The sequence below is a fragment of the Melitaea cinxia genome, chromosome 30, assembly GCF_905220565.1.
Source record: "Melitaea cinxia chromosome 30, ilMelCinx1.1, whole genome shotgun sequence".
NCBI lineage: Eukaryota > Metazoa > Arthropoda > Insecta > Lepidoptera > Nymphalidae > Melitaea > Melitaea cinxia.
In genome coordinates, this window is record NC_059423.1 from 6,533,489 (window position 1) to 6,553,074 (window position 19,586).

Below are 19,586 nucleotides of genomic sequence, written 5' to 3' on the forward strand. Positions count from 1 at the left end.
ACACTAACACTACCGCGGCACGACGCGAGCCACCCGTTCCCATCCAAGAACACGTCCGGCCACGTCGAGAGACACGGCGCGACTGAGTTCAGACAGGGGTGGGGGTAGCTCGGGGACGGCGCGGGGAAGGGGACACGAGGGGTGGAAAGGGGTGAGACACAAAGGGTGGCGGGGGGAGCGGGACGCGAGTCCGCTTTTTCACCGTACTGACGTGGTTGTAATGGTTAAGGGCAATGCTGTTTTTTCGGTTTCTTTACATTTTCCTCGTCGACACCGGACTTCGGCACCTGGTGGAGGAATTATTGCAGGTTTACAAATAATAAATTATACGTCACCATCTATGTATTCAATGTCAAATAAGTATTTACTACATTTGACAATTGAGAACTGGTATCAACAGTATTGGTTATATTTTTTTTTTTTTAAATAACAATATATATCCACGGGCTTATAATGCCCGTGCTTTTGTTATTCCAATTATTTGTTTGTTACTCTCGATACCTTGGCACCTACATATGCAACTTAGAGGACTAATTAAACTAAGCTTAGTATCACTAATCCTACGTGAGTCATGCTAACTTAATTTACTTATATATATAATTACTACTATTTATTATTACTTTTTCCTTTACTTCACTTTTATTTTACAATTATCCAGGGGTAGAAGCTGTGTTCATTTCTTGAAATCTTTGTATTTATACTGTTATTTTTATCACTTATTTCCTAGTTACCTTATATATACACTTAAGTGTATTGGTTATATTAGAATGTGGTGATAACCACATTCAAAAATTCCCTTTCTTGTCTTAAAATCAGCGTTTAATATTCATTGAGGTAGGACACAGCAGGAAATTTCCTGCTCAAAATCTGGAGCAGCCCGACTGGGGAAGTACCTCGACCTTACAGAAGATCACAGCTAAATAATACTGCTTTCAAGCAGTGTTGTGTACCTGTTGGTGAGAAAAGTGACCAAAGCTCATGGGGGGAATTGGGGGTGGGGTCGGCAACGCGCTTGCAATGCTTCTGTGTTGCAGACGTCTATAAGCTACGGTAATCGCTTATAATCAAGTGAGCCATACGCTTGTATGCCGACCTAGTTATGTAAAAAAGGGCACAGCTCCTAAACTGCTCAAAATCTGGAGCAGTGCCTCAACCTTACGGAAGATCATAATAATACTGATCCCGAAGAATATTGTGTTCATGTGGTGAGTAAAAAGCTCTTGGACGGGTCGGGGTAGGGTCGGCAACGCGTTTGCAGACTCCATAATCTACGTATCCGCTTATCACCAAGCAGACAGCTTGTTAGCCACCCTAGTGGGATAAAAAAACGCTAAAATTCCTACCTCAGTGTACCGCTCGCCCTTCAGAGAGACGATCTTATTGTCGCGATAGCGGACCATCTTCTTGGGCTCGATCTTAGGAGCCAGCGGCTTGTGCTCCTTGGTATCAGAGTTCTTGTCCACGTAGGAATATCTGGAACCAAATGGGTCTTGTTACTTCGTGAAACTAAGAATCCCTCACGGTTTCACTTGCGTTCCGTTCACCTGTTGTCATTCTGGTTGCGTTTATTCTCAATAACGTAGCTTTTTTATGGGAAAGAAGATTCAGTTCACGCAATTTTAAAGTATTAGGAGGTAACAAATGAAGGGCCCGATGTAGGGAAACTCTCTTTGGGACGTGACCCCGAGCAGTGCATCTCTTTTTTGTTTGGTCTTAGTCTTTAATCTTTACTTTGTTAATATGGAAAATACCTCCTAATCTTTTGAATAAGTAAAGTTGTGTGATAATAAAATTGTATATATATGCATGTTTTCATTCTCCTGTCATCTCTTCGCATCGGTGGGCGGCGCCTGGCTGTGCTCATGCCTCTCACTCTAGTGAGTCACCCTCACTCTAGTGAGTCATTCTCACTCTAGCGAGTCCCTCTCACTCACCTGGCGATGATGCGGCTCTTGATCTCGCGGTCGTCGCAGAGCGGAGCCCGCGCGGCCGCGTGCAGCGCGACGGCGGACAGCGCCTGGCCGTGCTCGCGCCTCTCACTCTAGCGAGTCCCTCTCACTCACCTGGCGATGATGCGGCTCTTGATCTCGCGGTCGTCGCAGAGCGGAGCCCGCGCGGCCGCGTGCAGCGCGACGGCGGACAGCGCCTGGCCGTGCTCGCGCCTCTCACTCTAGCGAGTCCCTCTCACTCACCTGGCGATGATGCGGCTCTTGATCTCGCGGTCGTCGCAGAGCGGAGCCCGCGCGGCCGCGTGCAGCGCGACGGCGGACAGCGCCTGGCCGTGCTCGCGCCTCTCACTCTAGCGAGTCCCTCTCACTCACCTGGCGATGATGCGGCTCTTGATCTCGCGGTCGTCGCAGAGCGGAGCCCGCGCGGCCGCGTGCAGCGCGACGGCGGACAGCGCCTGGCCGTGCTCGCGCCTCTCACTCTAGCGAGTCCCTCTCACTCACCTGGCGATGATGCGGCTCTTGATCTCGCGGTCGTCGCAGAGCGGAGCCCGCGCGGCCGCGTGCAGCGCGACGGCGGACAGCGCCTGGCCGTGCTCGCGCCTCTCACTCTAGCGAGTCCCTCTCACTCACCTGGCGATGATGCGGCTCTTGATCTCGCGGTCGTCGCAGAGCGGAGCCCGCGCGGCCGCGTGCAGCGCGACGGCGGACAGCGCCTGGCCGTGCTCGCGCCTCTCACTCTAGCGAGTCCCTCTCACTCACCTGGCGATGATGCGGCTCTTGATCTCGCGGTCGTCGCAGAGCGGAGCCCGCGCGGCCGCGTGCAGCGCGACGGCGGACAGCGCCTGGCCGTGCTCGCGCCTCTCACTCTAGCGAGTCCCTCTCACTCACCTGGCGATGATGCGGCTCTTGATCTCGCGGTCGTCGCAGAGCGGAGCCCGCGCGGCCGCGTGCAGCGCGACGGCGGACAGCGCCTGGCCGTGCTCGCGCCTCTCACTCTAGCGAGTCCCTCTCACTCACCTGGCGATGATGCGGCTCTTGATCTCGCGGTCGTCGCAGAGCGGAGCCCGCGCGGCCGCGTGCAGCGCGACGGCGGACAGCGCCTGGCCGTGCTCGCGCCTCTCACTCTAGCGAGTCCCTCTCACTCACCTGGCGATGATGCGGCTCTTGATCTCGCGGTCGTCGCAGAGCGGAGCCCGCGCGGCCGCGTGCAGCGCGACGGCGGACAGCGCCTGGCCGTGCTCGCGCCTCTCACTCTAGCGAGTCCCTCTCACTCACCTGGCGATGATGCGGCTCTTGATCTCGCGGTCGTCGCAGAGCGGAGCCCGCGCGGCCGCGTGCAGCGCGACGGCGGACAGCGCCTGGCCGTGCTCGCGCCTCTCACTCTAGCGAGTCCCTCTCACTCACCTGGCGATGATGCGGCTCTTGATCTCGCGGTCGTCGCAGAGCGGAGCCCGCGCGGCCGCGTGCAGCGCGACGGCGGACAGCGCCTGGCCGTGCTCGCGCCTCTCACTCTAGCGAGTCCCTCTCACTCACCTGGCGATGATGCGGCTCTTGATCTCGCGGTCGTCGCAGAGCGGAGCCCGCGCGGCCGCGTGCAGCGCGACGGCGGACAGCGCCTGGCCGTGCTCGCGCCTCTCACTCTAGCGAGTCCCTCTCACTCACCTGGCGATGATGCGGCTCTTGATCTCGCGGTCGTCGCAGAGCGGAGCCCGCGCGGCCGCGTGCAGCGCGACGGCGGACAGCGCCTGGCCGTGCTCGCGCCTCTCACTCTAGCGAGTCCCTCTCACTCACCTGGCGATGATGCGGCTCTTGATCTCGCGGTCGTCGCAGAGCGGAGCCCGCGCGGCCGCGTGCAGCGCGACGGCGGACAGCGCCTGGCCGTGCTCGCGCCTCTCACTCTAGCGAGTCCCTCTCACTCACCTGGCGATGATGCGGCTCTTGATCTCGCGGTCGTCGCAGAGCGGAGCCCGCGCGGCCGCGTGCAGCGCGACGGCGGACAGCGCCTGGCCGTGCTCGCGCCGGTGCAGCAGCGTGGCGGCCGCCCGCTCGGGGTCGCCGCAGGCGATCGACACGCAGTGCTTTATCTGCCCACGACAGTTGTGCCGGTTACTAGCTGTACCCTAAACCTTCGTATTCAATACGAATGATAATTCTTTATTGATAAAACTTTGTGCAACTGAATTAATTAGAACTAGGAAAACCCGAGGCTTACGAATCTCGCTTTCTCATGTCGTGGGTCATATTATATTTACATTTAAAGATTGAGTTAGTTATATACGAGGGCGGGGTGAAAAGTTTCCGGCCTGACCTAGAGCTGAGATCGCGCTAGCAGGTCTAATTTTTCGTTTGTATTCTATAATACTATATCTCACTAACGTGTATACAAAATTTTCGGGTCGATGGCTCTGTTAGTATACATTTGAGAGGCTATTGAACAAGACGCCTCGATTGCTTACGTGAAAATGGTAAAATCAGAGAACCGTACGGTCATCAAATACTTCTATTCAAAAAGCCCAACACCATTTCAAATTAAAGAAGAGCTGGATTCCACACCGAAAGACTCTTCGCCGTCATATTCAACGGTGAAACAGTGGGTTTCTGAATTTAAGAAAGGTTAAACGAGTACTTCTGACGAATCACTTTCAAGACGCCCCTTTTAGGTCACGACTCTCGAAATAATTGAAAAAAATTCATAAAATGGTGATGGAGGGCCGCATATTAAAAGTAAGTGAGATAGCTGAATGCTACTAGGATATCAATTGAATGCGAACGTAATATTTTATATGAAAATTTGAGCATGGGGAAGCTCTGTGCTAGGTGGGTGCCGAATCGCTAACGGTCGATCAAAAGTTGACCTGAAAAACGGTTCCAATCGAAAATTTGGCGCTCTACTAGCGCAACCCCGGCAAATTTTAAACATCAATTATATTTCGTCAATTTATAACTTGGATCCACCACTACACTCCTGAAAAAAAACAGCAGTCAAAAAAATAGATTGGACCAGGTGAACCAACCTCAAAGAAGGCAAAGACAAAATTTTTCGGCGAATAAGATTATGGCAACTGTTTTTTGGGATGCAAAAGGAGTTATCTTCATTGAATATCTAGAGAAGGAAAAAACATCAATGGTCAATACTACGGACAGTTATTGCAACGTCTGAAGGACGCAGTGAAAAATAAACGACCAAACTTTGCGGAAAAAAAAATCTTTTTTCACCATGACAACGCACCTGCCGGTCCAACGCACACGCATTCGTCGGTCGTTGCGATGGCTAAAATCAACGAATTGAAGTTCGTATTGTTTTCCCAACCGCCATATTCGCCAGATTTAGCACCCAGCGACTAGCATCTGTTTCCTAACATTATAAAGTGGCTTGGAGGTAAAAAATTTGAGAGCAACGAGGAAGTTGTCGATGCTGCAAATGAGTATATTGAGGGACTTGATGAATCAGACGATAAAACTAACTGCTTTAGAGCATAGCTATGAAAAATTTATTAATCTTCATCATTATCATCACTTCAGCCTATGGCAGTCCACTGCTGAACATAGGCCTCTCCAAGTTCGCGCCAGACACCCCTTTTTTTCGCAATCCTCATCCAGCCTACACCGGCAATCTTACGTAGATCATCGGTCCAACGGGCCGGAGGACGTCCCACACTGCGTTAGCCAAGACGCGGTCTCCACTCCAGGACCCGTCTACTCCAACGGCCATCAATTATTATTATTTTGAAATATAAAGCGAGAAAATAACCGAAAAAAGTTGTTTTTCTTTATCAGGCCGGGAACTTTTCACCCCGCCCTCTTATATGTATAATACATTTAACTACATAAAATAATTTTATTTGATCCTGAACGAGCATACGATTAACGCTATAAAACAAAAACAGTTGGTCTCTTGGGGGTAACTGACCACACCCCTCATATACTCAGCATATTAATATTTTATTTATTGAACGATGTACATACAATTATTATATCTACTTATACACTCATCGGCACAATTTACCGCCCACCTTTATTACTCATAGTATTTCCCAAATTTTTCGGATATCGTCATATTTAGACTACATTGTATGATCATATTTAGACTACATTGTATGTGCTGTGTGGCTACGGCACTAAAGAATTTAGCCACCCCCTCTCTTCCCGTGGGTGTCGTAAGAGGCGACTAAGGGATAACAAGGTTCCACAACCATCTTGGAACTTAAGAAGCCGACCGATGGCGGGATAACCATCCAACTGCTGGCTTTGAAATACACAGGCCGAAGACGGGCAGCAGCGTCTTTGGTGCGACAAAGCCAGTACTGCGGTCACCAACCCGCCTGCCCAGCGTGGTGACTATGGGCAAAACACATAAGTTCACGTTATTTTTGGCGTAAACTTGTGGAGGCCTATGTCCAGCAGTGGACTGTATAGGCTGTAATGATGATGATGATGTATGAGATGCACGTTTAGAACTATAATTAGGGTAAAATACTTGACACAAGTTTTGAAGATAACAGTCGTGTATTAAAGAAGGCTCACCAAAAACGATTTTACTAAAATATCCGATAGAAAATGATAAATTTTAAATTTGTTACAAGTTGATTAGATAAAAAATTACAGTCTTTACCCCGGATTACTTAATACTAGGATCTAGCTGGTCATATCGTACACGTGTGCTTGGTCCTGGCAGCGATATGCCCTTATCCCCAATGGATAAGAGAATTTTCTGGAGTATTACAATGGACTATATACCAGACCTTGTATAGATAACCTAGAGTTTCAACTCACCTCCATAGCACAAGTGTTGGGAAACATCTCGTGCAACACGCGACACTGCTCGGCGTACTCTTCTCCATCAAGAAACGAGCGACGCTCATTCCCCTCGGAGCTCTCAGAATTGGAATGAGAGCTGAAATATTTAAATAATTCATAATCTTTTCAAAATTTTCGAGGGTAGTCAACAATCATTTCAAACAATTTCTGAGTACCCTCGAAAATTGTGGACTTTAATTTTTCACCATGGAACGTTGTTCAGTAAATGTTTTTATTTTAATCCTGTTTTTATTCTAATGCTTTACTTTATGTCACTAATTCTAGTTTAATCTTTGTTTATTACTAACAATCTACATATTATATCGATACCTCACGTTTGAAATTAAGAATGAATGTATGAGTCAAAGATGGTTTAAAATCGACTTTTTGCATCACTAGGACGCCATTACACTGCCTTAGTGATGCGAGACTATAATGTATTCGCGTTTAGAAAATAGTGAAACATCGCTGTCACTCAGCCACGCCCCTTGGCTAATTAAATCGTAATAAATTAGAAACCCTATTTAAAATACTTTTTTTAGGTCGGCAAAAAAGCGTAAGTCTCACCTGATGGTAAGCGATTACCGTAGCTAATAGACGTCTGCAACATCAGGAGCATCGCAAGCGCGTTGCCAACCTTACCCCCAATTCCCCCCAGGACCATACTTATAGGAACATAGCACTGCTTGAAAGCAATAAGTGGATCACTTAAACTGGTTAATATGAACACGGATTTCTAATTTTTTTTCATTACTACGATTGAATTGGTCAAGGGACGTAGCTGAGCTGAGTGACAGCGTTGAGTCACTATTTTCTCAATTCTAATTGACTACTGACTATTGTAACATTGGCTTTGATTAAGAAAACGAATCATTAAGCTAATCTAGGTCCGCGAATAATCTCCGAACGTCTGCACCAAATTCGATAATTCTTTTTTTGATGCTTATTATCGTCAGGGAAAGGTTTGCATAAAAAAAAAGAAAACCGATATATTTACGGTAAAACATAAAGCAATACGAAGTTCGGTCAGCTAGTAAAATGCCATTTCCACATACCGGCTCGTCTTAGTGACAGTAGGTAGCATGTCACTCAAGCTCTGAAGATTGAGGCTTATCTTGTCACTGCCAGAAGAATCATCTGTGTGTTAAAAAGAAAAATTGTGCCAAATAAAATATGTCCTGTTTCAATCGTTAACGATAAAGCTATTCAATAATATCTATATCTAGACGTGAAATCGTGAATCTAAAATTTTATGTTAATTATTGAAGTTGAAATAGTCTCTGTGTTAGTTTTTTTTTTCAGTAGAACTATTGAAAGCCGGAAGTCGTGGCAAAATATATGCAATAAATAAAACCTTATCTCATTGCTTATTTTAAAATATTTTTTAGGAAAACTGATTTTGTCGAAATTTCCAGAATTTATCTTCTTTCAACAATTTAGGTGATGGCAGCCGTAACTTGGAATAGTTTTTGCTTGAGGACCATTCCAAAAACTTACCATTATTGGACATGGTGTCCGATTCATCCTGGCGAGACACTTCAGCCTCCAGCTCCAAGATCCAGGAGCAGACGAGACCGGGATCGATGACCGCGAACTTCGGGATGTAAGCCGCCATCATTTCGATAAATCCTGTTAGATAATTGTTAAATATGTCAAAAGATACTACTACATATTCGGAACAATAGAAAAACAGCTGATCGGGTTTACAACTCGTTTCTCAACTCTCAACTCACAGTTCTAAAGAAGCTGCTCAAGTTGTCGGAAAGGTACAACGTGGTCATCATTCTGAGTCAGTGATGGTTTTGGTGGGGCGTTTCTTATCAAGGAGTCACAAAACTACATTTTTGTAAAAAAGGAAATTTTCAGCCAAAGTGTATCAAGATACAGTCTTGAATCATGTTGTGAACCTCTCAGCAATACACTTTTTAAAAATATACCGTGGACTTTCCAGCAGGACTAAATAAATATGTAGGTATAAATTTTAATAATATTACATTACTTCATTTAAAAAAATGGATTTTCATTTGTAACAGAACTTATGGCTGTACTATAGTTCATTTATCGAGGAAGTTTATGGGCTATATATCATCACGCTAAGACCAAAAAGAGCGGAACACCAATGAAGAATGTTTCAAAATCGGGGATTCTTTTTTCCTTTTGAGAGCTTCCGCTGCGTGCGCTGTGAAAACCGTTAAAAGTTTCGCAAAAATCATGTATGAAAGAATTGATCCCATTAAAAGTTCTAAAAAAAAGTCCGCGACAGCATATATCTATCTTTTAAGGTTGGCTCACTATAACCTTTTTTTATACTAACCAAATTTGTTCTAAAAAAATGCATTATTTGCGAAGATGTTTTTATAAACATGATATTAATCCTTATCTAAATAAATACGTTATTCATCACAAGTATTTAATTTAAAACAAAATAGCCTCTTACATAATTCGATTTCAATGAGTATGTCAGGAGATATCGCAATTTTAAAATAACATCGCAGCAAAATACTGATCAAGTATTGCGTGCGCCTCTGTTCCATGCGGACGAAGTCGCGCGCAGAAGCTAGTAGTTTATATAGAGAAAGAGTGCAGAATGCTAATATATTTTTTTTTAATTAAAAATACAAATACATTAAAAATAAAAATACATTAAATCAATAAAAAAACATTACACATATATACTCTTTTGTCTATTATTATAGAAGTATAGTCTTTGACAACAGAACCTTAATAATTTTCAAACTTAATTTAAAAAAAAATTATATACCTAGTTAAATTTTGTTCAAATTTAAACTACTTAAAGTCGAATTCCGACCACTGGCGACCACTAGTATATATAAATTAATCGCCGAAATGTATGTACGCATATTATTTTCGAACGACTGCATCAAATTATAGGTTTTATTTGTGTTTGTTATTGTCAGGGTGCGGATAAAAGCAATTAATAATTGTGTTTGTTACCAAACGAACAAAAAAAAACATCTTCAATTACATCGACAAGTAATACAACGTAAGTAGACGAAAAAAAATTAACAAACACTACGATTTTCGAGGGTTCCCCCCAAAATCTCTGGGATTCCATCATCAGATCCTGGTATCCCTATTATTGTACCACCCTTGGGATATCTCCTTTCCAACAAAAAAAGAATTATCAAATTCGGTTCATAAACGACGAAGTTATCCCCGAACATACATAAGATATATATATACGGTCGAATTGAGTAACCTTTTCTTTGTTTTAAGTCGGTTAAAAAGGTAATATGGCCATATTACACAGCCTGACAGTGAATACTCTTTTTAAAAATAGCATATAAACTGTGTTTTAGTATAAAATTAGTAATATCTTGCATGAAATAGTGTCACTTAAGTCCAAACATCTTTATCAACCATGTAATCCTGCACCGATAATACGCTTTATCTATTAATTCCGTTTTAATAAACAATTTAAATTTGTGTTGAGACAATTGCAAAATTGATTATGGGATTTTACTATATGTGCGAATAGCATAACTCAGAAAGGACACGTTTATTTTGCGCAGTCGGAAACTTGGGAGTTATAATTTTGTTATTCCCTTTCGTGTTTACACTCCGATTAGGTATTGTTATTTATATCAAAAAATCAATATTCTTGTCAATATATTGCGACGCAGTTGGTTAATACCTTATGAAAAACATCCCGCACACAACTCGAGAATCAAACAAAAATGGCTATCGTTTGCGCAGGTACTATTGTAGACAAAAGTGCTAAGACGAATGCTCCACGAACCTCTGCGGGTGCCCGCGAAATTCAGATGTTATTTTTAACTGATAGGCTGAATCATGATATCATGGTTGAGAAATCAGCCTACTCCAGGGGTCCGGGTTAAAACCCAGGGCACTCACTTCTGACTTTTTTGAGTTATGTGCGGTTTAAGCATTTATCATCTCTTTTAACTGGCGTCCTAAATGCAACTATAAATTTTGATCTTTTACTGTCCTTGATAGTCCTTGTTGTCGACACAGATTTTTTGTTACTTCTGTTGTTTGTTTTTGAGATTTGGTTATATTTTTTTCTTTTGAATAATATGTATAGATGAAATTTGGCTGAGGTCGAAGCATTATTTTGGCACAAAAGTAAATTGGTCAAAATGTTTAAACAAGTCAAAACTTTTATATTCTTTATTGCACTTTAAAAAAAATTACAGTTATTTGTATACAAATTTAGTTAGCAACGCTGGACTTATCTCTAGGAGAGATCTCTTCCAGCCAACCTGTGGTAGTGGAACTAATGTTACATAGCAGGCTAAGAAAGTGCAGTAATGTAGACATCATACAGATTCTTGAAAATAAAAACCTAATTAAATAATATTCATAACATCATGCAATATACATATACATACTATATATAATATATCATACACACCACTACTTATATAAAATATAACTTTCGTTCGCACTTGTACTCTAGGGTACGAAAAGCGTGTGCGCGGGTGGAGGGACGGAAGCGACTGAGCGCATGCGTTGCTAAGGCACTTCGATTGAGACCTGAAAATTTGTTACTGCGCACCCAAGGTCTTTGTTCAACTTTTGCGTCGCCTATTACAAAGGTCGCGAAAAGCCCTTTTTGGTAAAATAAATACATTTATTTGTACATCAATATTTGTTTCTGGTTTAGATGTATATCCTCGTGTATCACTTCATCGTGCCTCGGTTAGCGCGTAAAGCTCTCAAGCACCTAAGTGCACCCACTTTAACACATAAATTTGATTAAGCCTCCTCCGAGATACAGGAAGAGCGCTGGGCCAAGCAACAGGAAGTTTTATTTAAAAGTTAGAGAACCCCAGCTACTTGCTATTCCATTAAATAGTAAAAGGGCCCCTCGACTTAAAACACACGTAAACAAGACATAAGTAGACACACGTGTCTACGAAAAGGAATGATATCATCAGTAAACAAGTAACGCAGTCACGTCATTTTTGACTTTAAAAACTACATTGTTAAATAGAATTTTTCCTCTACTTTGTACAAATATTTGTTACTTTTTATAAATTTTAAGTTTGTTATCATGAAAGATAATTTATATATATATTTTTTTTATACAAGCAGGTCGGCAAACAAGTATCTAGCTCAGCTGATGGTAAGCGATTACCGTAGCCTACAGACGCCAGCAACACCAGAATCGCAAGCGAATTAATTCGAAGGCCGTCTAGGCATTCAAAGTTCGGCAGCCCTTTACAATTCTCAAATCTGATAAATCGCTTGTTATAATAGTTGTTACTTGTAACAATTTATAAACAACTTCAAAAAAGGAGGTAGTTCTCAAGTCGGCACAATTTTTTTTAATGTGTAGTTACCTCTTAGCTGTGTGGCTACAGCATTATATAAATTTTGGAATGTCTTTCTATCATGTGATAATTTATATTTCTCTCTTCTTAAGGTTAAAATTTGTTTATTATTATAATTAATTATCTTGTTAACAGTTGCAGGTATACCAATAGGCTGTACTCAGTCTGGAGGCTAGGGTGGCAAATTATGCCAAAATATTATTTTTAAATTGTATTATAAATTGTTATTAGTGACTTATAATAACTCTCTAAAGAGCCATAATAAAAATAATAAAAAAGAAAGATGTACTTCTCCAACAGAGAAATTAGAAAGTCAGAATATCATAAATATTTAAGTTACTTGCACACAAAAAGGCACGCATATAAATTAAATACTTAAATAAAATAAAACATAAATATAACATTAAATATAAGTACCATATAAAAGAACCCAAAACATAAAAGGTTTGTAATCTACGAATAAGGAGGAAGGGAAGTCACAAAGGGGAGCAGTTCGACTGGTGCGGTAACTCGACTTTACAGAAAATCACAGCTAAATAATACTGCTATCAAGCAGTGTTGTGTTTCTATGGTGAGTAAGGTGTCCAGTGCTCCTGGGGGGGATTGGGGGTAGAGCTAGCAACTCACTTGTGATGCTTCTGGTGTTGCAGGCGTCTATATGCTACAGTAATCGCTTACCATCAGGTGAGCAGCATTTGTTTGCTGATCTAGTTTTTGAGAAGAACAAGTCTCAAAGGCTTAACAATGATTTATTATTGAGACACCTCACATGATTCTCATCTTACTGAGGTCGTATCAAGGTATAGTTGGAGGTTGATCAATGGCATATTAGCACAGTTGTCCCATTATTGGCTGATTTGCTAGCAGTTACCTTTTCATTCCCCACACATGACACATTTGTATAGATCATAAATTTCCTTAAAATTAAATATTCTTAACATATGCAGTGGAGTAGCGTGGTGGATTAAGATCTGACCCTTCTCCTACATGGAGAAAGAAACCCTTGCCCAGTAGTAGGACATTACAAGCTGAATCGTACGGATATATTTTGGTTGTCTGTTACTAAGATGAGCAACTAAATACTTGTATTATACGTAACTGACATGGATGTTTTTTTTAAAGAAATATACTTTTTCCATTCATACACTCCAGCCTATATCTAGTATACTGCTGGATATAGGTCTCCACAAGTTAAAACATACATACATATAAATACATATAATCACGCCCGTAGGGGTAGGCAGAGACCACTTCTTTCCACTTGCTACGATCCTTACATACTTCTTTCGCTTCGTCCACTTTCATTATTCCCTTCATACATGCTCTTCGGTTTAGGGTACTCTTGACCTGGTCTTTTCAAAACGTTCCTTATTTGGTCTCGGAACGTCCGCCTAGGTCTACCCCTTCCAATCCTTCCATTCACACTTGAAAACAACTTCTTACAAAAGCTCCACTCATAGCAGTTACCTTCTCCTGCAACTCCTCGGCCGAAGACGCAAGTAATACTTGGCCATCAGCATAGAGAAGACATTTGAAGAGTAACTCATTCATTCTCAACCCACTTTCATTCTCTTTTAAATCTGTCAAACAATTGTCCATGAACAGATTAAACAGCCACGGTGATCCTCCCTGTCTAACACCTTTTTCGATATTAAACCATTCAGTGTATCCTTATTTACCCCCTTTTATCCTCACACAAGCACTAGAATCCCTATAAAGAGATTGTAATGGTCGTATGAGGACACTGCTCACAACCATTCACGGACAACGCTGACCACAATTCATTCCTCATCACTGAAGTTAAAAAATAAATATAAATGTATGAATATAAATTTATAATATACTTCTTGATACATATATAAATAAGTACATATATTACATCAACTCAGTGTGGCAATCGAAACCATAATGCCTGAAACAGAAAGCAGGATCACAGCACACTGCACCGACAGGCTAATCAAATACATGTTTACCATATTCCAGGCAATTATGACTGAATTGTGTGTTTCTAGTTACTGACATAAGATTTGTGTTCTTCTAAGAGGCTCTTATGTGTATTTATACTGTGTAGGAGCAGAATTTAAGAAATATGATTTGATAACTTCAAATTCCTTCTATTTATTTATTTATAATACTTCATTTCACAATAAATTAAATAATTGTACAAATGGCGGGCTTAATGCTATTAGCATTCTCTACCACCCAACCTTCGGACGTTCAATAGCGGATGTTTGTAGGTGTGCAGAATTGGGTATTACTAAAATACACATTAGGTGAAAACATTTTTTTATTAATTTAAAAGTATGAGAGAATATTTTCTGAGGAGCTACCGAGCCAATTCAATTTTATGCTGGAAAGTCGGTTAAATGCAGAATACATTATAAACCAAATTCGCAAAAGAATTGTTATATTTAACAAAAGCACAGCTGTAAGTGTAAATTGTAACTTCTTTAACAGTTATGGTACATTGTTAAGCTATGATAGATGCAGACACTTATGATTTTTCATTTAACTTATATATATATACGCTTCAGCCTGTAATATCCCACTACTGGGCAAAGGCCTCTTTCCCCATGTAGGAGAAGGATCAGAGCTTAATCCACCACGCTGCTCCAATGCGGTTTGGCGAATATATTCCCTACTATGAGTAACGATCACTATCAGGTGTACATGATAACAACCAGGACCGACGGCTTAACGTGCACTCCGAGGCACGGTGGGGAGACCCACAAGGACTGCACAAACACCCAGACCATGGCAAACACCTGTATAGCCAATACAAATGTTTGTCATGTGCGGGGATCGAACCTGCAACCGCCGACGCAACAGGTACAATCCATGGCTGTAACCGTTGCGCCAACGTTTATTTATATAAACTGTAAATTACAAAAATCTTTTTTTATTTTTTATTTCGTATTTATCCTTGAAGAACTTTATACTTACTTTTAGACTGATATGACAAATATTTCTTTACCAGTTACAGTTTATAATAGAGAATGCACACTGAAAAAGTCTATAATATCCAATAATTGACTGAAATAAAAATATTTTGATAAATTTTAATATTAAACAATTTAACATAAAATTAAATAGATAAATAAATAGTTAAAATAAATATTAAATAGCAATTGTTATTGCGATGCAGATAATAATAACATGAGAGTAGTAAGATTTTATTTTCCATTGTAGGAGTCTTTATCCTAAATCAAAGCATATAAATATTGATTTTATAGGGGCGGAAATATATGTATTATATTTTCATACCTTCTACGTCGAAACAGGGATCCTGTGAAGCCGCTTCAAGGATGGAAATAACATAGGCCAGTACAATATCATCAATAGCCGAAACATCCGCAGAGGGGATGTTTTTCTCAATAAATTGAAATAAACTTTCTTTGACATGGCACTCTTGATCCGCTATGGCACTCATTTTTCACTAAAACAATAAATATACAACGTAAATTCTAAAATATATTCTCAAAACCAACTATTTCTTTATGATCGTTACGCGTCGATAAACAAAACAATGAGAACGTGAAAAACACTTTTAAAATGATTTTTTAAATATATATTATACCTCTCGTTCGTCCTTCGCACTATCAGGGTGGTTTATTAATAAATTAATTGATTTTCCCTGGGAAAAAGTCAGTGGGACGAAAAGCACGGAAAATCAATACAAATGGTAGTTTTTTTAAATAAACAATTCTTGTTATTCTATATTGTAGCAAAGACGTGAGAGATACAGCCCAATTTTAAAATATCAAATAAATTAAAAAAATACGGCAGTAAGATACAAATTTAAAATACATGTATTAAATAAGTTAGAATTAAGCACAATCATAGTTTATTAATTTTTAGACATAAATAAAGTTCCATTTTTGGAATTGTTGTTCCGAACGCACTACGTAAATGTCAAATAATATAAATTATAAATATTGGCGCCATTTTCAAAGTACACTTGCTATAGTGCTGTCAAGTTTTTTCAATAAACGTATTAATAACAATATTTAGTGTTTTTTTTTCTTTACAATCTTTTGTGTCAGTTGATTGGACAATTTTGTTTCTAATTAAATTCAATCCTTGTATCACGCTATATAAGCGCAACCATATCAAACGTACACGATAAATACCTGTCATTCGACTGGTTCAACCAATTTTATATTTACAATTAATTGTGAAACACAAAGGTTCAATACTTTTCGGTTACAACTTTTTAATCCGTTAAAAAGGCGCTAGGTTGAAATTTAGAATTGTTTGGCACGAATTTAGGCGCGAAGTAATACATCATTCTTGAAAAAAAAAAGATATTCCACCTCTTTTCACTCTTAAATTCGTGCCAAACGATTCTAAATCCAACCCAGGCACTACGTTATTGCAGTGCAATCACTGAGCGCTAAGTAAACAATTACCTTAGGCTATGAAGTTATGGAGGCCTGCAACATCGGAGCATCTTGCGATGCTTGCGCATAGTCGACCCTACCAGGAGCTCTCTACCTTACTCACCACAGGTAAATAACTTGAGTATGAGCTGTGATCTTCCATAAGGTTGAGGAACTTCCCCAGTTAGGTTGCTCAAGATTTTGAGCATGATATGTCTTGCTGGGCAGTGGGCCCTAACTCAATTTATTGTAAATATTAAGTTACGACAGTGTAAGGTATCGATTTAAATCGTAGGTACGTAGGTTTAGCTCATTGAGATAGAGACCAGCAGGGTATATTCTCCTCAAAACCTGGGGCAGCTCGCATGGCGAAATATCTCAACTTTACAGAAGATGATAGCTAAACAGGGGCGTAGCTACCGCCGTATCAGCCGTATCAATGAAACGGGGCCCCCGGGCTACATGGGCGCGCGCAATTAGCGTGTTTACGCAAAAAAAAAAAAAGTAAAATGTTATCTACGATGTTACTTAATTCCGTGCTTGCTGGGATTTCCAAAACTTACTTTATTTTAATTCGATTCCCAATTTCTAGGAGGAAGTGATAACTTATAGTAAATAAATATTTATTTTAATTTAATGCAAGCATTTTTGTATCTTTTGTTAGAAATCTTTACCCTTCTTTTGGGCCCCCTAACTTAATTTGATACAGGCTACAAATGCACGCTACGCCACTGTAGCTAAATAATGCTGCTGAGCTGCTCTCACGTAGTGTTGTGTTCCTAGTGAGTCAAGTGTACATAGGCTACGATAACATACATAATTATAATAGTAATATAAAAATGGAGGGACCAAAATGGTAAAAATTGTCAGGTATTATACGGACAAGTGTAATAACTGTACAAGACTTTTGTAAGAAGAATAAATAAAACATCCCAATCATTTTCTATTCATATATTCTCAATTAAAATTTTAAAATATAACGATCAATTATATTTCATACTTCTTAACATTACCTAAAATAATAGATAAACACAACGCCAATTTCACAACTACATGTCTTATGTAACAGTGTAAGATTGTCTTTAAATGGAATTGAATTAGATTTCTTTATTTATTTCAATATTTTTAAGTAATTCGACAATTCATTGTTTTAATGTTTAAATCTTTGATAAAAATAACATTTTTAATTATAGCTTAGTTAACAAATCAATAGGAACATTTTCGGAAATAGGGATCACATACTTTTATGAAGATTTAAAATGATTTTTTAAAGTATTAAGTGCATTCTACAACTATTTCAGTGACAAGTTACATAGATTTTCGAATTTTGATAAACAGTACCAAACAAAGTAAAATGAAGACACACATTTATATTAAATCACACCTAGAAGACACTAGGAAATTAATACATTAAATAGAAGCAATATAATGGTAAATAGATGTAGAATTTACACACAAGTATAGTTACACAAAAAATAGGGTTTTTTAGATATGACTATGTATAAATTTGATTTTACTTATATTAATATATATTTGATCCATAATAGTAACACACAAAAAGAATTTTTGAACAGAAAAAAAACAATGATTTTTATAATGATTTTATATCTAATCTAAAATTTATTTGAAAGAAATATATTTTTTTAAATATATTTTTTATATTTATTCAGATAAAATATTTATTAATTATTCTAAATTCTAAGTATTATTTAACTTAAAATAATTTTCTTTTTAAAATAAGTATAGACTATAAAATAAATTACATAAACTTAAATTTAAATATAAGATATTTTTTTTAACTTTAAAGGTATTTCCAAAAACATCTTTTCTGTTGTAATTGAATTTATTAGAGGATTTTTTTTTAATTTTGCACTTGAAATCGGTCGAGGATTTTTCGGATTTTTTTCCGCTTATAATTTTGATAGTCTTTTTGAAGACTGATGATAATGATTATTTATAATTTATATTGAATAAGAATCTTATTTTAAAATCTTTAGTTAGTTAAGTAATAATATGGCATAACATATCCAGTTTCGAGCCCAAATTTTCTGCCCAGTCCTGGACTATTACAGATTCTAAATATCTTATTTCTGGTCAAAAAAATCTTCTTTCATACGAAAGAAAGATGGTCTCTTGAACTAACTGGTAAAAAAAAATTCAAGTTTGATATTTTCGTCATCAAGCATCATGACTTTTTAACGATGTACATAGTACTTTCTGCAGATTCCTAAAGAAATTTGTAGACAAAGATTTATTTGTACTGACATGTCAAATAAGATCTGCCTATTCTGCTACAATTTCTGAAGACACTGTATATGTCAAGTGTAGAATCAAGTGTCTCATGTTGCTGTAGATATTACTGCAGAATAGCAAGAATCAATGTTTCACCACATTGCTTTGAAAGTAAAAACATGACATAAAGTTATATTACATCTAAATTTTGTAGTTATTGGAGTTTATTCCTTAATAAAAAACGTAAGAACCATGATATGAAAAAATATTGAGAGTTTCGTGTGAAACAGTATCCTGCCTTGAGAGTGACTGAGCAAGGTTTTTTTGCAAGAAAGAAATAAGATATTTATTTATATCTCGCAAAAAAAATAATTATTTTTAAATATTACAGTAATCGTTCTAAGGAGCAAACTTAAGACGCGTGTCGGAGCTGTGTATCGCTGGTTTTTTTTGGAGTTAAGTAAGTTTTTAAATAAATAAAAACTTAGCACGTGAATTCGTGCTATCTTTGGTGCAAACTTAGGGAGGCCAATGTGCAGCAGTGGACTTTGATGTGCTGAAGTGATGAAGTAAGCTTTTGTTTTTTATCCAAAATGTTAAAAATATTTTTGTAAGTTAAAATTTCGTATTTTAAGAAGTTTTAGGAAATACCATTTGAGACAGCATAATAGAAGATTTTTTTGTAATTAGTGTATACTTATATTTTTACAAGAATAAATCAAATTCAATATTGTTTGCTATCTATGTCCTTAATATTATCACTATGCTTTTTAAATTGCTTTTTTTATTATAATTTATATTCGATAAATTATCATATAGATTTTCGTACTAACAACATTGTATATTTAATTTATAATATACATATAATATAAAATAATAATTTAAAATTTTAAATATAAAATTAACGTGTA

At 39.0% G+C, this 19,586-nt stretch overlaps 1 protein-coding gene across 1 annotated transcript; it reads right to left on the reverse strand.

Annotated features, from left to right (window-relative positions):
- Positions 1–224: 224 nt before the first annotated feature.
- On the reverse strand, positions 225–15,760 carry LOC123668237 (CUE domain-containing protein 2). The gene is made up of 8 exons (XM_045602010.1): positions 15,642–15,760; positions 15,329–15,500; positions 8,244–8,375; positions 7,802–7,883; positions 6,723–6,843; positions 3,870–4,033; positions 1,344–1,473; positions 225–287 (listed from the first exon to the last, which is right to left on the reverse strand). The coding sequence occupies exons 2-8, from the start codon at positions 15,492–15,494 to the stop codon at positions 225–227; spliced, it is 858 nt and encodes a 285-aa protein (XP_045457966.1). The 5' UTR covers positions 15,495–15,500; positions 15,642–15,760.
- Between the last annotated feature and the right edge of the window lie 3,826 nt (positions 15,761–19,586).